The sequence below is a fragment of the Achroia grisella genome, unplaced genomic scaffold, assembly GCF_030625045.1.
Source record: "Achroia grisella isolate CSIRO2021 unplaced genomic scaffold, CSIRO_AGI_Agris_v1 utg149, whole genome shotgun sequence".
Lineage (NCBI taxonomy): Eukaryota > Metazoa > Arthropoda > Insecta > Lepidoptera > Pyralidae > Achroia > Achroia grisella.
Window position 1 is genome coordinate 3,427,447 of NW_026712644.1, and position 27,691 is coordinate 3,455,137.

General features: G+C 35.5%; 1 protein-coding gene, 1 long non-coding RNA gene and 1 pseudogene across 2 annotated transcripts; all 3 read left to right on the forward strand.

Moving 5' to 3' along the window:
- The first annotated feature begins 550 nt into the window (after positions 1-550).
- On the forward strand, positions 551-6,753 carry LOC131855731 (syndetin). Its single transcript, XM_059207029.1, has 4 exons — positions 551-795; positions 2,048-2,146; positions 3,177-3,317; positions 4,069-6,753. The coding sequence occupies exons 2-4, from the start codon at positions 2,054-2,056 to the stop codon at positions 6,571-6,573; spliced, it is 2,739 nt and encodes a 912-aa protein (XP_059063012.1). The 5' UTR covers positions 551-795; positions 2,048-2,053; the 3' UTR covers positions 6,574-6,753.
- Positions 6,754-8,592: 1,839 nt separating this feature from the next.
- Positions 8,593-9,350, forward strand: LOC131840785 (uncharacterized). The gene is made up of 2 exons (XR_009357429.1): positions 8,593-8,808; positions 9,190-9,350. It is a non-coding gene; the product is annotated as an uncharacterized LOC131840785 (long non-coding RNA).
- Positions 9,351-12,247: 2,897 nt separating this feature from the next.
- LOC131840718 (uncharacterized) lies at positions 12,248-27,411 on the forward strand (annotated as a pseudogene).
- The last annotated feature ends 280 nt before the right edge of the window (positions 27,412-27,691 follow it).

Consider the following 27,691-nt stretch of genomic DNA (forward strand, 5'->3'; position numbering starts at 1 on the left):
TTTTTGTTTACGTTGGTGGGGGATAGCTAAATTGGTAGCTGTGAGCACAGATAAGATAATATGAACAAGCAGCATTATACCCTAAATAGTTACTATAAATGTGTCCTTGGAATAAGTGCAAATTGAATATGTATCTTAGATCCAAAAAGTAAAGATTATATTCAGCCTACAAATGAAAGAAACTAATTGATTCATGAAACTTCGCGATAAGACTTCTGTCTGTTTTCACATTTTGCTACTACGTATATAAAAATGTCGTGGTAAAATTAAGACAATACTAATAAAATAATTAATTAAATATTTCAGTTAGCTAATAAATATATGTAATAAAAAAATTACAATCTTCATTGGCTATTAATATTTTAGGTTCGATTTTTCCCTTTTTATGGAAAGGCAAAAGGACTCCACCCGTTGAGTTAACTAGATTGTTGGAAGCAGTTGTCATACTGTCATCGTCATCTGGTTATACCACAGAATAAAGTTATTTTATTTCTCTAGTTAGTCTGTGTACTTTTCTTTATAAATTCAATATATTTACATATAAATTTTCCCGTCAAAATCGTATTGAATATTCCTTTTATTAATTTATTATAGACTATCAATAATAAAATGGTGTACAGTAAACATTAATAACTGTTGTTTGACATAAATTATGCTAATTTTACCAAAGTTATATATAACTTATTGAATAAAGTGAACCTAACATAGTACTTTCTCCATTAGAAATGTTGATACAAAAATTATTTGTAATTATTTGAAAGCACATTAATAACATATTGCCCTCCTTCAAAAGACGTAAGTATTATATATATATATCTTAAATATTATTTAGGATAGATAATATTGAATTATATTTCTTTTTGCACTGCTTTATTTGTAGGTTTTATTATTGCTTATTTAATTTTCTTAAATTTTGAGTATTTTAAATGTAAAGTAGTTTATTTAGGAACAAAACTTTTTAACGAATGATGCAATGTTGCAGTTGACTATATTTCTATATCTCTGACTAACCCATGTGTAATTACAAAGGATCATATAGATATTTCTTTATCTATAGTCATAAAAATTATAATGATACCCCAGAACAATTCATTCAACGTCATCTAGTCCTGGTAAGCAGAGCTTGTGTTATGGATACTAGACAACTGATTTAAATTAGAATATTGTTATTAACAAAATTAATTACTAGCGATTAATTTGGTTTGTTACCGATCAAATCGTAAGCGGAAAGTTAATTAAATGCACATACAATAAAACAATGTAAATATAGACCTACTAGCTGTGCCCGCGGTCACATGTAATTTATAGCCTAATTGTTATTTTAATATGTAAGCTATGAGCTACAAGCCCCAGCTTCGCACAAGTGTACATATATTATTTATATAAACCTTCCTCTTGAATCACTCTATCTATTAAAAAATACCGCTTCAAAATCTATTGCGTAGTTTTAAAGATTTAAGCATACATAGGGATAGACAGCGACAGCAGCTTTGTTTTATACTATATATAATGATATTACTGTAAAGTTATGTAGTGTATGAAACAAAAATTCAAACACTAACATTGCCCTCTAACAACCACCACTGTCACAGTGTTAGGTTGGCTGGAAGAGATCTCTTGCAGATAAGCCCAGCCTTACTCACATCTTTGTATTATTATCTTTATTTATTAATGTAACAAGTGCAATAAAGTATAATAAAAAAAAAAGATTTTATTGTTACATACATACATTATACACCCGGCCCGGCCGGTGGCGGACTCCGGCACTTCTTCTCCTACAGGCATCGACACTTACTGACAAATAATCCCTCCATTCTAAATTTAATCTGAATTTGTCGGTAGGTCATAACAGTTTTTATATTATACCTATTAACACTGTCCACTAGTTTCATTGGCTATCCAGGACTTAACACTACTCATAAATACAAATGTTTGTACCTTGCAAAGAATCAAACCTGCAACAATAGGTAGTAAAGTGGAGTAATAAATAGTTAGACCACAGAGGCAGTGTTATGAATAAATAAAATAAAATGTATGATGTTTTCAGTCAGTCATGATGTCTGATGATGGAATGGAGAATCGACATGGACCGCCTGGGATTAACTCACGCTCCCTCAGCGCAGCACACTCCGCTGCAGATTTGGAGGTAACAGCTGAACTCTCACGGACCACTTTTTATCTTTTACTAGCTGACCCGGCTAGGCATTGCTGTGGCTAACAGTGTCTTTAAATATAAAAATAACTTGCAATAAAATAATATTGCGACTATAAACTGAGATGTAAGCTATCCTATCTTTCAAGTTGGATCAAATTGCACACAATGTGCAAATCAAATTTGTAATCGGTTCAGGCGTTTAGGAGTCCATCGCAGACAAACAATATGACATGTATTGTCTTATATATGGAGATGTATATGTACTACCTGACACTCGCAATTTCGTCTGATTCACACTTGGCATTTGTCTTTATGTTTCTCTATATTCACATTTTTTTTTGTAAATTATAGCCTATGTGTTATACTGATGTATAAGCTACATTACTGTAAAATTTTATCAAAATCTGTTCAGTAGTTTTCGCTTGAAAGACTAACAAACATCCATCTATACTTACAAACTTTTGCGTTTGTAATATTATTAAGATTTAATAAAAAAATATATATAAATAAATAATAAATAAATAAATAATAAATAATCTCAGGACAATTCACACAGTGCCATCTAGACCCAAATTAAGCTACCTAAAGCTTGTGTTATGGGTACTAGACAACTGATACAAATACATAGATATGTTTTTTTTTCGTAAATACATACATATTATACATAGAAATTACCCGAACCGATACAAATAATCGTACTCATGGATACAAATGTTGGTGCCGTGCGAGGAATCGAACCCGCGACCATCGGTAGTAAGGCGGTGTGCTAAACCGCTAGACCACCGACGCCGTCAAATATATATATAAGTATCTACAAGGTCTGCTTACCGTGGCACTAGACAACGCTGTGTTAATTGTCTATGGCTAATAAATAGCCCTGGACAATACGCCTCTGAGATGCCCAGGGCATCGGATAATAACGACGCCATGGGGCGTCACAGCGCAGAGTATTGGAAGCCCTGCGTTAGACCACTGGAACCTTATCAAAATTGAAATATTAAAACTCAATTTGTTCTACCAGGTGCTTCGTGAGATAGAGAACGTATATTTCTCTTCACCGTCGGAGTTCGACGCTGGGCGGTACGTGTTGGAGCATGCACCGTCGCCACTAACATGCGACGCCATAGAGCAGATGTTCAGCAAACTGAAACGGCAACAGCAGGTGACACGAAATATCCATAAATTACATCACACAAATTCCATTACTTCTAATGCCCCACCTCCCACCCCATTCCTTCCCGTGGTTCCCCTTGGAAACTATTATGAAAGATACATGGGGTGAATTTACCATGATGGGCTATTTGACCTGACCTCATACTGATTTTATCATCCTCCACTGGTGCCCTGCCAGCGTTAACCGTTAAGCGCAGGCGGGTGCACCAGTCCATTATCATCCATAAGAAAAGAACCCACCTCTCTTCTCATACTTCCCTTCCCACACGTCTCTTCCCCTACCTCTCTTTACCTTCTGTTGCAACGTTATTTATATATTAATACGTGTACAGCTTGTAGGGGCTGGTCTGCTCTAATTAGATAGATTTATTTTATTACCCACATAGCTTTTTATTTTCCTATGCATCTTTGCTATTTGGTAGTTTGTATTCTAAACTACTGATACTAATGCATAATATTTTTTTATTTGAAAATACAAACAATGATATTCATGAATATGAATAGATTCATGAGATATTTGTGATGACCTCAAACAGTCCAGGAAGTCTATGCATGTAGGTCACACAGTACCGTTCCTTAATTTTGGCAGTATGATCACAGAGAAGTGTTCTGTGGTTTAAAGCTCATCAACAAAAGAGCAACACGCAAGTTACATATATGACTATTCAAAAGTGACTATATTAAGTTAATTTAAATAAAAATCGTTTCTATTTCTAATCAAATGTTTTATGTCATCGCAGGTAGTGTCCGGTAAAGCCCTTCATTTAATATCACAACAGCGCGACAACTGCGATCGCGAATTCGCCGAAATACAAAACATCCGCCAACATTTGTCACAAACATTGGAAACGTGTCGCAAAGCTAGGGACCACTTACGAAGCGCCTCCAACCACCTCACAATCTCAACATTTGTCATACTCGCAAACTTTAGAAAGAGACAAATTATACGTTCTGTACTTAAATCTTTAGAATTATTAAGAAGTTTACGCAGTGTTGAAGAAGACGTAGCAGATTTAATGGAAAAGAAAGAGTATTACGAAGCTATAGAGCTTATTTTGAAAAGTCGGAAAGCTGCTGCTAGCCACAACGAGTATACATGCATTGCGGATCTGACGACTAGACTCCAAGACACGTTAGATATGACAGAAGAGAAATTAGACTCAGTGCTCTCAAAGATATGTTATAATTTCGATGAGCACATCTTTAGGAAACTTAAAAAGGCATACACACTATTAGGGAAGATGCAAGCCGCTATGGAACAGTTGCATATGCATTATTCCTCAGCAGTTAATGAATATGCTATTGAAGCAGTTAAACCATATGTAGGAGATGTGACAATAGAAATGAAGTTCCAAGATCTATGTCAAGCAGTGCAAACAAATAAAGCACCTGTGTGCCTTTTAAATTTGTGCGAGAATCTCTTTCTCATAATGAGGAGTTATTACCTTTTAGTAAATTGGCATTCCAAGCATGACGGTGAAGAAACGGCATCGAGTTCTAATAACGTTTTCGAAATAGAAAAGAATGTTAGTAGAGAATACATTAGACAAAAATTAAAAGCGGGTTTGATTAGAATTTGGCATGACGTACAAGCCAAAGTGTCTACCTTTTTGAAAAGCTCTGGACTAGAAGAATATCCATTTGAAAAGTTCATACAAATGCTAGGCATACTTAGGAAACTGACGCAAGTGGCCGAAGTGTTTTGCGGCGACAAATCAGATATCCTTCAAGATTTTATAAAGACAAATAGTGTGTTGTATATAAAAAACTATCACAGAGGTCGTATGGACGAGTTGAAATTATTTTTAGAGAACGAGGGCTGGGAACAATGTCCTGTCAAGTCTACTTTCAACCTTCTAATGTTGCAAGAGTTCAAACTGTTCAAAAAATACCTCACCTCATTCAGATCTGACAAGTCCATTTCGAGACCCCAATCCGATGGGACTTCTTCAGTGCATTCACAGGAAGACAGTGTGTATATAAAGAAATACTTTACTGAAAAAACAAAGCATACACCGTTTGAAATATTCCGAAGCGAAAACGTCACAAACGATGATATTTTCGGTCTAGAGCCTGAATTCGACCCGAGTGATGAGTCTGATGATGAATTAGAGGTATATAGAGATTTAATCGAAGACGCCGACAAAGACGAGTATAATACAAATGAAAAAATCATCGAGAGCCCTTCAAAAGTTAAGAACAGTGTTATTGTAACAAACACGACGTTGTCAGTCTTAAGAAATTGCGGACAATACTTGCAAATTTGCAGATATCTCCCTCAAATTTCTTTGGAGGTGGTCATGTTCATGAATCAACTGTTTGATTACTATTTCTACACGGTACACCTCTTCTTCACTTCAGATTTAGAAGTAGCGTCGTCTACTTTGTACAGTACAAAATTGAATGCAGTCCTCAAAAGAATATCTAATAATATACAAACAAATCTTGGAGCCGGCGACAATGATGGCAAGACGTATTTGTGTCCCGAATTACCTCAGCATTTAACCCTGTCTTCTGAAGAAACATTGCACGGACTTAGCGAAAGAATTGTTGCAGTAGAAAGTGTAATATTTCTAGCAAACCAATATGAACTTCTTCAGCCGTATTTAGAGTCTATTGTCGCTCAACATCAGAGGATGATATTAGAGCATTTTAAGGATAACACACTAGCTGTTGTAAGTGATTTACGTTTGCCTGTATATATGTGTTCCGCGTCAAAAGCTGTTGACGCTAGATCGTCGTTAATAGCAATGTCTCAAGTGAAATGGGACGTCAAAACTGTGGCAGTAGACCACAGTCCATACGTAGATATGATAACCCGGAAAATTCAAGTGTTCGCGTTACGTTTGGAGAATATATCGACGAAGGTCACTTTAAATTTGGAAGTGTTAAATTCAATTTGGTCCATGGTCGCAAAGTTTGTTGTACATTTACTAGTAGAGGGCTTCTCGAACGCGACCAAATGTTCGAACGGCGGTAGGGGACTAATGCAATTGGACTATAGACAATTGTTTGTGAAATTGGAGAAGATATCAGGTTTAAAACCAGTGCCGTACCAAGACTATGTAGATAGGTATGTGAAAGCGTATTATTTGCCTAGGAAAGGCCTAGAAGACTTTGTTAGGGAACGGACAGAGTTTTCAAACAAACATTTGCTGGCGTTAGTGACATCGGCGTGTGAGAATAAAAGAGATAGGCAAGCGTTAATTGCAATTATCGAAAGCAGAGATGCCACGAATACTTAATCATATTTTATTTTAGAATGTTGTTCATGTTGTAATCTCCATTTGATATCTTTATATCTCATTCCATAATATCACTTATTATAATTATTGTAAGGTATAAAATCCAATGAATCTCTGGAATCAGTGATGTGAATAATAATTTATAAGCATAGCAGATTTATCGATTATCGATACAGATCAGATTTGACAGTCATTGTTTAAATGGGGATAGGTGAGGATAAAATGTGACAAGAATGGCACACTTAGTCCCGAAGTGTGACACCAATGTCACACTTAGTCCCCAAGAGTGACATTGTTGTCACACTTGTGTCGATCACCCTTTCCCCTTTGTACAAAATAATAGCTCAGTTTAATTAGTAAAATATTAAAATTACAGTACGGAGAGGTTGAGGGGCATATTAAAATAACTGAAATTATTGAGTTAGTTTATGGATGGGCCCTTATATACCTTTTTTTTAAATTATTTACATTGATTTTAAGGTTTTGTTACTAAACATATCAACCCCATTATATCTAATCTAAATAATAATAATATCTCAGGACAATTCACGCAGCGCCATCTAGTACCAAGCTAAGCAGAGCTTGTGTTATGGGTACTAGACAACTGATATAAATACATAGATACAATTTTTTATAAATACATATATCTATAAAAACCTGATACAAAAATGTCTTACTTATGAATACAAATGTTTATACCGTGCGAGGAATCGAACCGGCTACCATCGGAAGTAAAGCGTTCATTCCACAACTAGTTTGTGTATATTAGAAACATTGTACAGGGAGCATTGTATTTCTAAGTGTACTAACAGTAATGTATTCGTTGGTACCTTATCACATTAACTGATTATGTATTTTATTAAGCAAATACTTTCATTATTTTGTATTGTTTACTGCGACAAAGGTGTAAAATATAGATATATATTTATTTACATGTACCATGCAATGTTAAATAAAATGTATTATTTGCAATTTCTTTTTTAATTGATATCTGACCATTACAAGTAGTAAAGTTTTAAATTTGCCAATGTGCTACGCTAAACCAGACTTCAGTGTCTAGAACGCCGTAATAGCGTAAAATATAAAGTAAGCCTACATTCAACACTATGATCATATGCAACAACTTGTATGATTATATTCTGAAGCATCAGAGTGTTCACTGCTTGCTGTCATATAGGGACATAGTCATTTAGACGGTAGGGAAAAATTAAAATTATAATGTAGAAATTTTATGTTCATAAGCGGCTAAAATGTCCTACATGAATAAATGATTTTTTAATTTGAATTTATACAATGTATATCAGTAATTTCTTTGAATGCTGCATACCTATATGCATTATAGTAATTGGTAGTATGTATATATTTTTATATATAAATAAAAGTATAAGTTTTTATTAAATTGGAACTATTTTGACTTAAATTTTTAAATAACTGTGATAAATGAAGTTAAAATTTTATAGTCTGTTAAAAAATGTACGACAAATCATTATCATTACATAGTATAAAACAAAGTCACTGTCGTTGTCTGTCCGTGCCTATGTATGCTAAAGCCTTTAAAACTACGCAATGGATTTTGAAGCGTTTTTTTAATAGATAGAGTGATCAAGGGGATGGTTTATATATATAATACATGTACTCCCGTGCAAAGCCGGGGCGAGTAGCTAGTATTTAATAAATAATAAAAGCTCACTTTCCGTTTTATGCCTTAGTACATAATCCAAGTGATAAATGGACTTTTTTGTTTCTAATAAACGTACCTATCTTATCTGTAATCGACGTCGACACTTGACAGTAATGTCAGTCATTGATTGACAGTCACAGAAACAAACGAATGATGTTGAATGACATTAAATCGATCAATCTATATTTCTATAGAGCTTTTATTTCTTTATTATTATATACTTGGATAAAGAATCACTATGGATATGACAGCGAATAATAATACCGTGATAGACCGAGATCACAGCATACGAAAATATACAGGAATAAAAAGGACAACATATTTTTTTGTTGTCCTTGTCTGAGTTTCGTTGGGCACAACCGAAGTTGTGACCAACAAAAGTTTGTGCCTTGCGATTTTTCTTGATTATTGAGTTATTTTGAGCCAAAAACATTATAGAAAGTGTGTCGATATATGTGATTTATATAATATTTATCGAGAAACATGGTGATATGTTATATCTTGGGCTGTAAAAGCCGTAGTGAGCGAAAATGTGAAAACATAACCTTTCATACGTAAGTACGACTTTTTATGGAATAATATGTTCTGATTTACAAAAATATCAATAAGGTTATCTTAATGGCTTATTAATACGTGAGGAATCGTGTCTGAATTAGTGAAATAAAGTGTTTAAAATATATTTTGTATTTACTGCCATGGTACTATTATACGACCAAATTCAGATGCTAAACATTTTAGTGGCTGCCTAAGTCTTTCATTACTTTTAATTTTTATAGGGTTATACGATTTTTAGGGTTACCAGTTAATAATGGGGAAATTACCCAAATGTTATGTATTTATTTTATTTATCATAAAATACGCTAAGGATAAATGTCTTTTTTTATTTTTCTTCTGATGATCTGAGTATGTGCATTTAATAGAGTTAATTATTTTAGATTTCCAAAAGATTCTACGATCCGGCAAATATGGATACGTGCAACAAGACGAGATAACTGGATTCTAAGTAAATATGCAAGAATATGCTCCAAACACTTTGAACGAAATTGTTTTAGGAAAACTTCTCGCAACGTTTATTTGAAAGCGTACTCGGTTCCAACGCTACATATTACTGCTAAGAAGGTAAAATATTATGATACTTGCTAATATTTAAAAACGTGTTATTGTGTACATATCATCAGTGAAAAATGGGGACAAAATATAGTAGCAGCCTTGCTAAAAATTGAGAATCTTAGCCATGATTTTGTACTATAACAGTTCATGGTTATGTTGAAAAAAGTGTTCTGAAATTGTCTACATAGTTCCTTAATTTTTACCACTTTAAAAAACAAGTACAAGTCCTTTTTGCTTTGGGATGACCCAAAGCAAAAAGGACTTGTACTTGTTTTTCAAAGTCCTATTAGAAGTTAAGACAGCCTGAAATGTCCAGAATCTAAATATGGTTCTGGTGTTTTAAAGTGTAATATATTTTTGTTATTTATAGTGAATGTTAATTATAATTAATAAATATTATCATTTTATTTCAGAGTCATGATGTTATAGAAATTCCAACCAAAAAAGCATCAATAAGCTTTAATTTTTGTTTATTTATGTAATTATATATGTATTTTATACGGGTATATCAGTATGTTTATATATTTGTATTTATATATACATATATTATTTTACTGTACTTGTCTATATGTATATATATCATCCACCCTGGAGATATGAGAAGTATTTTCATAGTACGTCATCTATATATAGGTATAGGTTTTCCAAAAGTCAAGGGCTTCATTCGTCAAATAAAGAGAGACTATAAAACATAATATCTTTATTGTTTTAACAGTTTGACAAAAAAAAACACTTGTGAATTCCTATTGACCTTTAAACAATATTAATTTGTTGTAAAAATTGCGAATGTTTTCGCCTTTATTACATACCGATTTAGTCGCATAATGAATACGTACATTTAGATATTTTTTACATATAGCTTTAACCAAAAGCGGATAATGGCTGTCTAAAATTGACCGATCTGCAAATTCATGATCTTCGGAGAATAAATTTAGGCCAAGGCTTTTTTTTAAACATTCCTGTATGAGGTAATGTAAGGGGTCTTTCAGTTTATGTACTTTATTTTTTCTATAAATTTCTTCAGCTATTTTACATAATTTAACAACAGCTTCAGAAGGATAATGCAACCCACCTTTGTCTTTTTTATACTGTAAAGAATGAACTAATTTTTCATTACTAATCAATGCATTTAGGCACTGTTCGCACTTAATTTGATTTTGTAGTGCTTTGACGACGAAACCTGCAATGTATACAATTACATGTCCTGCGAATTCGGTAAGTCTTGTTGGGTTTGCCAGATAATCATGGTCTTGTAATAAAACTACCTCAGATTCTAATGACGGTAGAAGATCTGTATCATTTTCTACTAATCGATTACGATCTGTCGTATTATTAATTGCGATCTCCGGCTTACTGTACGTTAAAATATTTATATCGCTCAAAGGCAAACAATTACCTGAAGTCAGGTGTTTTAGCTCGCCATGAACTAGCATGCGTTTATAAGCAGCTTTAAATTGCCTAGCGGTTGGATTATTATTAAAACCACCTTTTGCCCTAATAGCACTAAAAAAAATTTCTAAGTGGTCTTGACTTAGTTTATAAGTTGTTAAGAATTCCAATTTATTTGAGACTACAAATTCCTCATAAAGAAATAAAACACTTTTAATACATAGTAAAAAACCTAAAAATCCTGTTTTCCTCTCCGTATCTAAGATATTTCTGTTGTTAATTTTTAGTAATTTTATATAGTCAAACATTTCTTCTAGGAATTGTTTAATAGTTTCATAATTACTAATTTTGAGAGGTTTTTTAAAACCATAACTGTTCAAATTACGCGTGTTCAAAATGTCGAATAGTGTGTTGAATTTCCTAATAAAATCTGCAGTTGCCTCACAATTATCAAATTGTTGAAGTCCGATACTTTCGTGGCTAAATTGTAGTGCATCGGCCACTGATTCACTGAAGAGTTGCGCTGCTAATTTGACTTTCATTATCTGTTTCCTATAAAGAATATGGGCACCTCTTAATTTATTTCCTAAATGAAAACCCTCGTCTTCTTGAAGTTCATGCAATAGTTTTAAGTAACGCCAAGAAACAGTTTCACCTTCCGCATTTGTAAGACATTCTTTGTCACCTAGTGTATTTCGGACTAATTTTAACATATGAGATGGATCCGGGAATATTACCATCTTTTTATTTTTGTGTATAAATATGGGATTAATCACATCTCCTGTTAATTGACATCCCAATAACTTAGCAATAGAATAATTTGCAGGACATCCGTCAAAAGTAACTGATGCAACATCCACACCACATTCAGTTATTACATTGATACATGTTTTAAGTAAAGATGCTTTTTACAGTAGTTAATAAGTCCGCAGTATCTTGATTAATCAACCGTTTCACTAGCAAGTTTTCAATAATAGCGGATAGCTCGGCGTTTTGTTTCAAGAGGCGACTATTTTTTGGATGTGGATGATATATATACATATAGACAAGTACAGTAAAATAATATATGTATATATAAATGCAAATATATAAACATACTGATATACCCGTATAAAATACATATATAATTACATAAATAAACAAAAATTAAAGCATCAATAAGCTTTAATTTTTGTTTATTTATGTAATTTAAAAATGTAAAAGAGTACATACAAAAAAATATAATAAATTATAATAATATTATATATTTGTGGGTAAATTAATTAAGTTCATATCATCCGGCAACACCATGCGTAAGATGTACTCTATAGTATTTTATGTTGGGCTAAAAAGGACTTGTATCCAGAGCCGTAAAATATTAAATAAATAAAAAAAAAATAAAGATGTACTCTATATCCATCCTTATCGGGTGTACGCGCACGTCGTGTCCATTTGATACTTGGTCCTAGATTATATATTTTCATTTAAATAATTGATAATTGTAAGTTATGTTGTTTTATTTAAATTCATAAATGCAGTATTTATTTATTATCAATATCTAAATAATTTACTACTGTTTAATCTGAAAATAGGAGTATATTTACAAGAATGTCAGATGTCGAAGAGCCGCCAACGAAGGTTTTAAAGTTAGAGGTAATGTCGGTGCCTAATATTGTTTATTAAAAATGTTTATACATTATCATATGTTTATTAAGAATGAAAGCAACTGTTATACGTTGTTCATTGAATAATAGAGATATGAAACGGGCGAGCAACTGACATCGCTCGATTTCATTTGATTTACTATTAATAATGATCTCTAGAAAGTAACAACAAAGTCGTCGCTTCTGTCTCTTCGTGTAATTTAAAAGATATAATCGTTTAAATTACGCGACGGATTTTAATGCAGTTTTCAGTAATAGATAGAGTGATTGAATGGGAATGTTTATATATACAATATATGCATTTTATTGTATAGAACAGGCACATATAAATATTCTATATTATTGCTTGTTATATATAATACTAGCTGTCCCGGCAAACATTATTTTGCCTTAAAATAAAAAAAAAATTAGGGGTACCCCTAACATTTAGGGGGATGAAAAATAGATGTTGGCCGATACTCAGACCTACTCAATACGCTCACAAAATTTCATGAGAATCGGTCAAGCCGTTTCGGAGGAGTATGGGAACGAAAACTGTGATGTGGGAATTTTATATATAAGATATAATTTTTCCACACAAAGCATTGACGTGATTTACAGAGTAACAAATTCATTTTGCCATTATTAATCCTTAATAATATTATAGATGTGAAAGTAGGGTTGTTTGTCACACATTCACACTTAAAACTACTGAACCGATCATCATGAAATTTTGTACACATGTTCTTGGAGGTATTAGAATAATAATAATAATAACCTCAGGACAATTCAAACAGCGCCATCTAGACCCAAGTTAAGCTAGATAAAGCTTGTGTTATGGGTACTAGACAACTGATACAAATACATAGATATATTTTTTTTCATAAATACATACATATTATACATAGAAAACACCCAGACCGATACAAACAATCATACTCATGAATACAAGTGTTTGTGCCGTGTGAGGAACCGAACCTGCGACTATCGGTAGTAAGGCGGTGTGCTAAACCACTAGACCACAGAGGCCGTCAAGAATGAACATAAACACAAATATTTTTGATTCAATGTGAGCGAAACTGCTGGTAAAAGCCAGTAGTGTATAAAGTTAATGTTACTTATTTATTTATTTATTTAGGAAGATTAACGGTGTAATTTTACATGTTACTTGTCATATCAAATTGTCCTATGCCAATTAATAATGTACGCCAATATAATATAAATTTGTGGAGACTGTACTAGGTTTCCAAAAAACCTGTGATATAGGTAGGGTTTTTGATTATGTATCGACCAAAAGAAATAGTGTCAGCCTTGTACAGCTTTTTGCATTATTTTTAAAGCAAAACAAATAATTATTTTTATTGTTTAACTGAAACAATAAAAATAATTATTAATAAATAATAAATAAGAAAAAGTCAATAGGTCTTCTATGGGAATAGATATAAAAATTTACAATAAGATACCAAAGGATATATTGAAACTACCCTTAAATAAATTCAAAACATCATATTTACTGAGCAAGGCCTATTACTCACTAAACGATTATAAAATTATAATTGTTATCGTTACACTACCCTACATTGTAAAATATTATATATTTTTTTTTTTTTGTTCCAATAAAAGAATTATTATTAAAAAAAAAAAAATTTAAAACTTGACGTTCATAAGCGGCTAAAATGTCCTACATGAATAATGATTTTTTAATTTTGAATTGTTTGAAAAAACAGAACTTTTGGTTAGTGGGAATTTATTTATCTAGATTTTAATCTAGTTTAGTTTATTTTGTTTTGCTTTTTGAAGTAACAGCAGATAAGTAAGACTTATTTAAAATCGTGTATATGTATATATTTCTATAAATTTACTATTTGTTACTGTACTCTTGTTAATTAATTTCATATTCTCTGTTAACTTTATAATGCCTTTATAGGATGTGATGATGTAAATTTTTTAAGAATTAGTCTATTGTTATTAGTGGAAGCCTGTCAGTGGCTTATTATGACGTATATATTGATTTTATTGAAGATATACTTGAATAGCCTTGCTTATCCTTTAATAAATAAATAAATAAAAATAAATGTTTGTGCAATTGCTCTTTCTTCTAATGAATGGCAATTGTTAAGTATAAATTACTATTTTAAATAAATATTGTTTAAATTTAAATTGTTTTTAGGTCTCTACAGAATTGGAACGGAGTGCTGGCGAGATGGAAGAAGGTCAGGAGGAGTGGCTAAGTGACGAGAACCTCACAGACGAGGAGTATCATCCGGCTGTAAGACATTCACATATTTTTGAACTTTCAACCATTAGCTGTCAACCCCAGGGGTTGTTCAAGTATTACGAACATATTTATTACAATTATTTATCCCCATTCCCCTTGTCAGCAAAAGTAAGCAAATTCTTACCCCATCCCCCCATGATTACGTAAACATTTTACAATTCCTGTATTGTTTTTTTTAAAGACAAAGTGAGTGTTGTCCTGTAAAGTGAGGGTTGTCATGTCATCCAAAGTAAAAACCCCTGGCCCCCCCCCCCCCCCCCCCCCCCCCCATAGTGCTTATATAATACTTGAAGGGCCCTCATCTGTGGGACCAATTACAGGACTTCTCACTGATAAGGGATGGATAGATGTTTGTTATTCACTTGTATATCCTGACTTTACTTTGCTTATTTTGGACTAGCTGTAGCCGCGACTTCTTCCACGTGGGATTAAACTTTATTTTTCTAAAATAAAAGTAGCCTAAGTTATTGCAAGATTTTTTACAAGACTTTTTTGGCAGGTAGCTGATGTAATAAGTACATCAGCTACCTGCCAAAAAAAGTCTTGTCAAAATTACAAAGAGACATTAATATTATTAATTTGTGTAGATTACAGCATAATCACTGGATTATAATACAAATTACAGGCGAATGATATCCCGAGTCCTGACAATTCAAGTCAAGATGACCCTATAACGAGTGCCAATGATGAATCAGTTGATACTGAGAGTCAAGACAATATAAAGGTATTATGGGGTTTATAAGGTAATGGAATGATGCACCCGTCTTATCAGTGTGATACAGTAAAAGTACCAGAATAACACGAAGTTACAGGCAGTTAGCAGAGGTGTTTGGTACTGTTCATGTATATAGGCGACGGTTGACACTCTATATATTACTAGCTGTCCCGACAAACGTTGTTTTGCCTTAAAATAAAAAAAAAATTAGGGGTGGACTACCCATAACATTTAGGGGGATGAAAAATAGATGTTGGCCGATTCTCAGACCTACTCAATACGCTCACAAAATTTCATGAGAATCGGTCAAGCCGTTTCGGAGGAGTATGGGAACGAAAACTGTGACACGAGAATTTTATATATAAGATATAATCGAAGGTCTTCCATAATGAGTTGATAGACCCACCTGTCCTAACGGTATGCGCTAGCGGGGCATCAGAGGAGGATGATAGGATGAGCATGAGGACAGGTCAGTCCCATGCTCTTATAAAATAATAAGTGTAATACAGTGAAAGTACCAGGATAACATGAAGTTACAGGCAGTTGGGTGATATCTTTGGTACTGTTCATGTATATAAGCAACGGTTGACATATATTATAGAACCGAAGATCTTCCATAACGGCTGCTCCCGCCGTCCCTAACGGTATATGCTAGCGGGGCACCAGTGGAGGTTGATAAGATGGGTATAAAGTCAGGTTAGTCAGCTTATCATGACAAGTTCACCAGGAGTTTATCAGGGTGGATTCCACGGGGAACCGCGTGTTAAACTGACATGGTACATTCCTAGAAATGGGGTTATCAGCCCACATTACTAACAATTCCCTTCGCCCCTAGACCAAGGCGTTACCCAATTTTGTTTGTTTGTCATTCCAATTACAATAAATAATGACGGCCCCTGTGGTCTACCGCTTTAGCACACCGCTTTACTTCCCATGGTCGCAGGTTCGATTCCTCGCACGGCGCAAACATTTCTATTCATGAGTATGATTGTTTGTATCGGTCTGGGTGTTTTCTATGTCTATTATGTATGTTTTTACAAAAAATATGTAAGTATTTATATCAGTTGTCTAGTACCCATAACACAAGGTCTGCTTACCGTGGCACTAGACAACGCTGTGTTAATTGTCCAGGGAAAAAAAATAACAATGTATAATTTAATGTAAATTTATCTCCAGGATAGTACAAAGATCGAAAGCATAGAGAATACTCTGAACAGCTTGGAGAATGAGAATAAGAAAGATCTGGATGGACTGGAGCAGTTCTTAATTAGGAAGAGCGAAGGAAAACTCATTGCCTCGAAGTCGACAGAAAAATCTGATGATGGGAATGACACTGATGATCTGTTGGTGAGTGATTTTTTTCTTTTTTCTTTTTCTCTTTTATCTATCTGCGATCAGCCAATTAGCTTTTATCAGATTTTATAGCTTTCGTTATCTGTCGCTTGAGTTACCACATCCAATAATGTGGTCCTCCTTTTATATACATCTGCTGTTCTAAATCGTAGCGAGTGAAAATTATCTTTTTCAATCTTCATTTTGATCTCAAAATTTTAATCTTCTCCTTTCGATGTTGGGGGCAATAAAGTAATAAATCACACAATCAATTTGCCAATCTAAATCTAAATATATATAACTCAAAGGTGACTGACGTAGTGATCTATCAACGCACAGCCCAAACCACTGGACGGATCGAGCTGAAATTTGGCATGCAGGTAGATGTTATGACGTAGGCATCCGCTAAGAAGGGATTTTGATAAATTCCACCCCTGAGGGGATGAATTAACGTGAGCGAAGCCGCGGGCCAAAGCTAGTATATAAATAAAAAGAATCAGAATATACTGAAACTCGTTTGAGTTGAGCCATTTCAATTACGCTTTTTTATCGTATGAAAAACTCTTCAAAAGATGGTCCCTCCGCCAGAGCAGTGACGAGGCAGTGTGTAGGATCCTAATCCACTAAAAAACCACACGGTGTACCTTCGAGCACCATTACCGGAGTCTCAAGGTCGCGTTACCATAACCATCGCTGTTTCGGTAGAACTACCAAATCAAATCAATAAATCATCGTTACATCATTACATACACAGCTATATCAAGCAAGTTAAAGAAAAAGCTAGAGTCGTGTCGTATCAACAGCTAAAGGGACTGATAGAAGATCGTGGAAAGTGGCGGGAGCTCCACCGACAAGAGCACAGCTCTTAAATTATGAATGAATGAATACATCATTACATAGTATAAAACAAAGTCGCTGTCGCTGCTGTCCGTACCTATATATGCTTAAATCTCTAAAACTACGCAACGGAGTTTGAAGCGGTTTTTAAATAGATAGAGTGATTCAAGCGGAAGGTTCCTATGTATAATACATGTACACCCGGGCGAAGCCAGGGCAAGTAGCTAGTTAATTAATAAATGTAAATTAAAATTTATTACAGAGATTACTGGGCGAGGAAGATGACAAATCTAAAAAGAAGATTCTAGTGAAATCCAAAGACCAACGGAAGCTGATGGCCAATGAATCCAGTGATGATGATAATTTCATATTCGAGGTATGTTGGTACAATGTAATAATATTACAGCAGTAATCCTAAGATAAGCAGGCCTTGTGTTATGAGTACTACATTAATATGAACCTCCCAGAGGTCTCCATATCTATGTGACACAGTTTAGATACAGCAGTGCCTAGTAGACAATATTGAATTTATCTTACTAGACATTATTAAATGCAATTATTATTTTGATGTATCTAGGTGACTGTGTCCCATATCTATCATATGGAAACTTCTGGGAGGAGCTTGGTTAGCTACTTTAGTCTTGGTTCTCATAGTCTCGGCTCCTCCAGTATGTTGTTGCAATGTAATAATATTAATAATAATCTATAATAATAGTAATCTTTATTTATTGCTCACAAGGAAACTTACAATATTGAACAAAGTAACAAAAGCATGTATTACAGTAGTAATAGACAAATCACCTAGTCATCTAGTCCCAAGATGAGCAGGCTTTGTGTTATGGGTACTAGATGAATATGAACCTCCCAGAGGTCTCCATATCTATCATATGGAAGCTTCTGGGAGGAGCTCGGTTAGCTACTTTAGTCTCGGTTCTAATAGTCTCGGCTCCTCCAATAGTCCCGGCTCCTCCAATAGTCCCGGCTCCTCCAATAGTCCCGGCTCCTCCAATAGTCCCGGCTCCTCCAATAGTCTCGGCTCCTCCAATAGTCTCGGCTACTCCAATAGTCTCGGCTCCTCCAATAGTCTCGGCTCCTCCAATAGTCTCGGCTCCTCCAATAGTCTCGGCTCCTCCAATAGTCTCGGCTCCTCCAATAGTCTCGGCTTCTCCAATAGTCTCGGCTCCTCCAATAGTCTCGGCTCCTCCAATAGTCTCGGCTCCTCCAATAGTCTCGGCTCCTCCAATAGTCTCGGCTCCTCCAATAGTCTCGGCTCTTCCAATAGTCTCGGCTTCTCCAATAGTCTCGGCTCCTCCAATAGTCTCGGCTCCTCCAATAGTCTCGGCTCCTCCAATAGTCTCGGCTCCTCCAATAGTCTCGGCTCCTCCAATAGTCTCGGCTCCTCTAGTAGTCTCGGCTCCTCCAGTAGTCTCGGCTCCTCCAATAGTCTCGGCTCCTCCAATAGTCTCGGCTCCTCCAATAGTCTCGGCTCCTCTAATAGTCTCGGCTTCTCCAATAGTCTCGGCTCCTCTAGTAGTCTTGGCTACTCCAATAGTCTCGGCTACTCCAATAGTCTCGGGTCCTCTAATAGTCTCAACTCCTCTAGTAAGTACGCTCTACAAAAACAACGGCCCAAACCAGATGAGATGCTAAGTTAATGCGGAGACTAACTCCAACTTGCAGTGCCATTAACAGTCCGAGGAATCAAACCCGCGATCATCGGAAATGAAACGGTGTGTTAAACCGCTAGGCCATCTAGGCAGATTAAAAAAGAAAGATACAATACATGACTTTGTTACAGGGTTCGTCTGTCACGAAGTTGAAAGTGGACAAAAAAGGACTGAAGAAACGAAATCCAGCAACGAAAGCACTACCAGAGGACATGAGTGATACGGATGGAACGGATGCGGTGAGTTGTCTTCACTATTGTTTGACGGCCTCGGTGGTCGCGGGTTGGATTCCTCGCTGGATATTATATCCGTCTGGGGGTTTTCTAAGTATATAATGTATGTATTTACAAATAATGTAGTATTTCTATCAGTTGTCTAGTACCTAAAAAACCAGTTCGCTTTAGCTTGGGACTAGATGGCGCTGTGTGAATTGCCTGTAACTTCATGTTATCCTGGTACTTTCACTGTATCACACCTATTATTTTACAAGAGGATGGAACTGCAGATCAGTTCTATGCTCTTATAATATGATATAAAATTATGTTCATATATAAAACCTTACGTTCATCCTATCATCCTCCACTGGTGCCCTGCTAGCGTATACCTTAGCGTAGACGGGTGCAAAATTTCATTATGGAAAACCTTCGTTAATATAATGTATAGAGATTGTCAACCGTCGCCTATATACATGAACAGTACCAAACATCACCCAACTGCCTGTAACTTCATGTTATCCTGGTACTTTCACTGTATCACACCTATTGTTTTATAAGAGCATGGAACTGACCTGACCTCATGCTCATCTTATCATCCTCCACTGGTGCCCCGCCAGCGTATACCGTTAGCGCAGACGGGTGCATCATTCCATTATGAAAGACCTTCGGTTCTAATAATATATAGAGATTGTCAACCGTCGCCTATATACATGAACAGTACCGAACACATCACCCAACTGCCTGTAACTTCATGTTCTCCTGATACTTTCACTGTATTACACTTATTATTTTATAAGAGCATGGAACTGCTCTGACTTCCTGCTCATCCTATCCTCAACTGGTGCCCCGCCAGCGTATACCGTTAGCACAGTTAGGGGCACTATAAATTATCAACAATTAAAAAAACCATACCCTCCTTTTAGCAGTCGGTTAATAGTAATGTATTTGCAGAGCGGTACCCCAACCAAGCTGAGGCTGACCAAGAAAGTGTTGAAAAAGAAATTCCCAGCGTCGAAGGCTGTACCCGAGAACGTTGATTCCGACCCTACTGATGCGGTAAGATATCTTATGATATATAATACTAGCTTTTACCCGCGGCTTAGGCTTATCAAAAGTAGGGATGTTTGTCACGCTTTTACTTAAAAACTACTGAACCGATCATCATGAAATTTTGTACACATATTCTTAGAGATATTAGAATGAACATAGGATTTTTATTAAAAAAATATTTTTTTTTTAAAAAACAAAAATAAAATATCAACATTTTGCTACTTCAGCGCCATCTAGCAGCCCATAATGAAGTTATGCGAACGAAGCCGCGGGTAAAAGCTAATCTTATATATAAATGATATTCCGATTCTCATGAAATTTTGCGTGCGTATTGAGTAGGTCTGAGAATCGGCCAACATCTATTTTTCATCCTTCTAAATGTTAGGGGTAGTCCCCCCTAATTTTTTTTTTATTTTTAGATAAAATTTTTAGTTTCTATTTTTTTATGATACAACATACAAAAATACATACAATCCTAAATTTTCACCCTTCTATCATCAATCCCTATTTTTTTATAGCGTTATTAATTTATATGGCAAAACAACGTTTGCCGGGACAGCTAGTAAGTTATAAATTTCACACTAGTGAAACCACGGTCGCAACTAGTAAAGAATAGAATAATAATATATTAGGAATATAGTAATAATTATATATAGAAATTATAATATATTAAGAATAATAAATTACAAAAATTTTAATGTTTCAGTCAATAGACGAAGGGGAGTCTCTGAAGAGGATGTTTATTAAACAGAAAAGCACACCGTCCGCGCTTAAAAGCTCGAAAGTTGTGAATGCAACCAAAACTGTGGTCAAGAAATATGTTATTGGGAATGGAGTAGTTATTAGTGATGGTAAGGGATGACATATGCTTGTTATTTTACCCCCCTCCGATCGATCCCCCGTCTCATTCGAACGGGGATCGAAATTACTTGACCCGAAGTTCGATAATTATAACTCACAATTGTAAGATCCACTAATTATGATGACGACTTAGGCTTTGAAGCCGGCTACCGTAAGGGAAACCCCAAGTAGCGTCCGTGACTTGTGACACGGGTGTAGGTTTAAAAGGCCCTTTTAGAATGCATTAACACTCACCTTCACTACTTGCAGCTTTCCACATGCCTAATTAAGATCGAGATAAACCCATTTCTAATACAATTCACTTTAGTATCCAAAACACAACCGGCACGCTCTGCGCTCGTCGACTGAATGCCGCGGCTCACCCAACGAAAGAGGATTATTCAACTACCGACCTCCGTATTTATAGACCGAAGTCAGTGTAGTAGGGAGAGAAACAAGGGTAACGGTTATCTTATGACTAACAACTTAGTTCGGTCTATAAATACTAGATGGCGCTATTTACAATATTTGTAATAATCTTTACTTGGGGTTTCTCTTCCGGTAGTCGGCTTCATCTTAATTAGTGCTTCTTACATATATTTTTTATAATTAACGTGCAGAATTGAACTGACGACCTTTTCATTAAAGATGGCTTGAGAACCACTAGATTACGACATTCTCACTCTCTCTCCAATGCTTACACAAATTTCTTTTCCAGAACCCGCAAAGAAGCAAGAAGCTGGTAAGAATAAGGCAAAAGTCGGCAAAGAGGTATTAAAGACTGTAACGAAACCTGCGGTGTCTAAACACAAGGTAAGTTTTTTCCAGGGATATTTATTTATTTATTTATTTATATATATACTCTTTATTGTACCAGGAATATTACATTAATAGAGTAATTAAAATTAAAAGGTACAAAAAGCAGTTTTATTGCTTATGCAATACCTTCCAGGCAACCTTTGGGTAGAGGAGAAAAGACAAAAGGTGGGAGGTGGCACTAGAATAGAAGAGAAAAAAAAACATTAATAATAATGATATATGATATTATGGATATGAAATTTCGGATACGGATAGGTTTCCCATATAGGAATGATTATTATAAAATACGTGTATTTACATAAATTAATTTATTAGAATAGAAAATAGATATATTTCATATTATAAATATTCAAACTAGCGACTGGTGGCCAGTATATGACAATTATTATATCGGATACGGATACGGATATGACATTATTCCGGATTATCCGTTAGTTTCGGATAATTTCGGTTACGGATATTAATTTTTTGAATTTCAAAAGTAAAATGCAATTGGTTACATAACGTCTCAATTTGGCTCCGCCCCTATCCGATATCCGACACATTTATTTCGGATTCGGTTACGGTTACGGATATTTCTTCATATCGGATATCCGGTTTCGGTTACGGTTAGGTTTACATCATTGGTTTTAACTGCTTGTAGGGACTGCTCTGTTCTAATCACTACGACTGATTTACTCTGATTTAATTACTTAACCAGTTGGTTGTATATTTTTTCTATTTGAGTATTTAATTGAATTAGTGCTAATTGGTAGTTTGTATTCACACACTTAAACTTAAAAATGTAAAGTAACAATAAAATTATTTAAAAGAGCAACACGCAAGTTTCTTTCTAGTTCTTCTTGTGATGAGACAGCTTTCCGAATGAGCGGTAGATTAAAAAAATGTGATGACTATTCAAAAGTGCTTCAATGTAAGTTTATTTGAATAAATGATTTTCTATTCTATTCTATACTACAGATAACATAATATTCGTCATATTCGGGAACGACCGTTGAGGGGGTGGATTTAAATATGTAAAGACACTTTAAAAAAAATTCAGTTGAGATTCTTCCCAGTTCTTCTCAATTTAACCTGTATGTTGAACAGGACGGGACAAATATTAATATAAAACAAAATACGTTCATAAACGACTAAAATGTTCAACATCAATATTGCTCTTGATTTGATTGATGTCAGAACGTTGACCGTTGATGAGACAGCGTCGGTGGTCCAGCTGTTTAGCACACCGTGTTACTTCTATGGTCGCGGGTTCGATTCCTCGCACGCAAACATTTGTATTCATGAGTATGATTGTTTGTATCGGTCTGGGTGTTTTCTATGTATTTATATCAGTTGTCTAGTACCCATAACACAACCTCTGCTTAGCTTAGGTCTAGATGGCGCTGTGTTAATTGTCCAGGGTTATTATTTATGTGTTTAAATGTCTCGCCGCAGACGAAACTGAAACGCAAGACGTCATCTCCTGAGCCTGAGCCTGATGAAATCATCAACGAGGAGGAATTCCTGGAGGATGATGACTTTGATTTGGACGAGGTAGGTATTATACACTGGTCGTCATCCGTCATACTCGTGAACGAGTGCTGCTCGTGGTCATCGAGGAAGAACTCCTGGGCAAGATGATTCTCCTGAAGGAAGATGATTTTGATTTGGACAAGGTAGGTATTATATACTAGTCGTCATCCGTCATACTCGTGAACGGGTGCTGCTTGTGGTCATCGAGGAAGAACTCCTGAAGGAAGATGATTTTGATTTGGACGAGGTAGGTATTATATACTAGTCGTCATCCGTCATACTCGTGAACGGGTGCTGCTTGTAGTCATCGAGGAAGAACTCCTGGGCAAGATGATTTTGATTTGGACAAGGTAGGTATTATATACTAGTCGTCATCCGTCATACTCGTGAACGGGTGCTGCTTGTGGTCATCGAGGAGGAACTCCTTAAGGAAGATGATTTTGATTTGGACAAGGTAGGTATTATATACTAGTCGTCATCCGTCATACTCGAGAACGGGTGCTGCTTGTGGTCATCGAGGAAGAACTCCTGGGCAAGATGATTTTGATTTGGACGAGGTAGGTATTATATACTAGTCGGCATACGTCATACTCGTGAACGGGTGCTGCTTGTGGTCGTCGAGGAAGAACTCCTGGGCAAGATGATTTTGATTTGGACAAGGTAGGTATTATATATTAGTCGGCATCCGTCATACTCGTGAACGGGTGCTGCTTGTGGTCATCGAGGAAGAACTCCTGGGCAAGATGATTTTGATTTGGACGAGGTAGGTATTATATACTAGTCGGCATACGTCATACTCGTGAACGGGTGCTGCTTGTGGTCGTCGAGGAAGAACTCCTGGGCAAGATGATTTTGATTTGGACAAGGTAGGTATTATATACTAGTCGGCATCCGTCATACTCGAGAACGGGTGCTGCTCGTGGTCATCGAGGAGGAACTCCTTAAGGAAGATGATTTTGATTTGGATGAGGTAGGTTTTATACGCTAGTCGTCATCCGTGATGAGACCGAATAAATATAGTAGATAGAAGAGTAGAAAAGAATGTAAAATCACCTTTTTTCTACTCTTCTATCTACTATATTACTATCTATCTACTATACTGTTCTATTCTATTCTAATGTTAAATCTTGAAACTTATTCAATAATAGTCTTCGACTGGTGTTATTTGTGGACCAGTCGCAGCTGGTGTTTACAGCTTCACCGGAACCATAGGGGTATAGAAATAATCTTTATTCAAGTTTCTTGATTCTACCGCTCATTCGGAATGCAGACTCATCACAAGAAGAATTAGCAAGAAACACAAGTTTCTTGTTTAAATAAATATTTATTTACTTATATTTAATTAACAACAAGGATTAGGCATGCGACAATCAACATAGAAATCGCTTCGCACTTAATCTCTGTCCAAAAGAAGGACTTATCAAGCTGAAAGCCAATTTCCGCCTGACGGATGTGACTGAGGAGATAGTCTGATGGTACCGCTAGGAGTTAAAACCTCTGCTCAGGCCGTCGTAATTACAATCATTTTAAATATGTAACAGGACTTCGGCAATACATCAGACGTAGAGGACTTTGATATCAGTGAGCGACAGAGGCAGCTGCTGAGGAAGCCCGAGCAGATGGATGAAGAAGTCCCGTCGGATCCTGAAAGTTTCTCCGACGACAACAGCCTGTATGACGTAAGTCATATTAGTTATTATTATTATAAGAAATCAGGTGGCAATAATAAAAAACAGTGAATTTATATGCAAGCTGTTTGTTGAAAGTTCCTCTTTGTTCTAACTCCAGCGCGTAACTAACCAAATTTTTGAACCGATTACCTCTTTTTAAGAAGAAGGGTAGTTGTTTCATCTTTCCTCTATCTATCATTACACTAAAATTATACAAAATAGTGGAACTTATAATACTTAAAAAGTTTTAGAAAATAACATAATTAATTAGAATTTCCTTGTTGTACTTTGTGTAAATATGTTATTTTGGTGTATGTACCGTATTTATATTCATATGCATGTAGTAAAAAACGGTTATTTCAATATTACAAACAGACACTCCAATTTTATTTATATGTATAGATGTATAGATAATGGAACTGTGCACCCCCTGCGCTAACGGTATACGCTGGCGGGGTACCAGTGGAGGATGATAAGATGAGCATGAGGTCAGATCAGTTAGAATATGGTGGCAAATTCACCAGAAATTTAACATGATGGTTTCGAAGGGCAACCGCGTGGAGGTCAACCTGACATGGTACATTGCTACCAATGGGGTTATTAATCCACATCTAAAAATCCCCTTACCCCCCTCTTCATATAGTTTAACATTCAGCTTATATCAAGAATTTGATTACAGGAGCTGCCCTCATCAGACTCCGATGATCTGGACGAGTACTGGTTTGATCTGGACCTTAGAGCTGAACGGGCCAGCGACTACTTGCCCTTATTAGGTTAGTTTTATTTCATCATTCATTGTGGTAGGCGCTGGATCATCATCATTATTGCCTTGTTTTTATACCATTTTGTCACGACATATACGCTGAGCGGAGACCTATTTGGTACCGAAATAATCCAATATGCAATTTAATTTTTTTTGTTATTGTCATGTGTATCAAATAAACTTATTTTTTTTCTTCTATCTTTCTTTTTTCTTCTTTCTTTCTTTCTTTCTTCTTTCTTTCTTCTTTTTTTCTTCTTTCTATTATTTGTGGTCGGCGCAGTATGTCATTCTCTTCCACTGCTTTCTATCGACCGTCATATCTGAATATACTCTCCTTTTATTCGAGTTAGTTTTATTTATTGACATCTAATATTTTGACGGCCTCATTGGTGTAGAGGTTAAGCTCACCGTCTTACTTCAATTGGTCGCGGGTTCGATTCCTCGCACGGTGCAAACATTTGAATTCATGAGTATAATTGTTTGTATCGATCATTTAGCGGTTTAAATCGCTTTAAATATAAATATTCATGGTATTAACAGTATCATGGTATCTTGAGTTTTTTTGTTTTTCGGACTACTCTAATGCTGTTGGCCGCAGCTGGCCTTTACAGCTTCACCGGACGTTAGGGGGCGAGTGCAGATGGCACTACAAACCAAAGGAAGGACTTATGGAGCAGCTGAAGGCCAACTTCTGCCTACGATTTTAGTCTGAGGGCACCTCTAGGGATTCGAACCTCGGCTCAGGTCGTCGTAATATCGATCCCCGTTTGAATTGACGGGGGATCGATCGGAGGGGCGTCCGGTTGAATGCGCGATATTGTCTTGAATATTAATATTATTGAGTATGTTTGTCTGGATGTTTTCTATGTGTTTACAAATAAAAATAATCTATGTACTTATATCAGTTGTCTAGTACACATAAATAATAAACCCATGAATATCCAGGGGTATTAGTAATATTAATAGCTATATTACTGTAAAGTTTCATCAAAATTCGTTCAGTAGTTTTTGCCTGAACGTGTAACAAACATCCATACTCACATACCTTCGCGTTTATAATGTTAATAATATAATATATTTTTTTTACAGGGGCGAAAGCCTACGATTTATTGTCAGAGGAAAAGCAACGCGTAACAGAACGATTGGCTAGTTTGAAGAAGAATATTACATCTGTGTCTGAGAAGGGACGCCAGCAAGTAGAGCAGATGAAGAAAACTAAGAAAGCTATTACAGAATTAGATGACATGTTAAAAGCTACCTGACTAATGTAAATGATTTGAGGGGGTGGGTCAACGATGACCCCCCAATGAATGTTTTGGGGGTCAACATTGACACCCAAAATTATTGTGGTGGGTCATCGTCGACCTCCAGCGTTGACATAATTATTTTTGAGGGCAATGTTGACCCCCAAAAAAGATTGTAGGGGTCAACGATGACACCCAAAATAAAAGTTAGGGGGTTAGCATTGACCCCCATTATAAATAAATGAAATAAGTCTACAATAAAATTTACCCCAAAACAAAATGTATATTGGGGACCGTTATGACCCCCAAAAAATGATTGTGGAGGGTCAGAGTAGACCCACCAAAATACATTGACCTCCATTATAAATAAT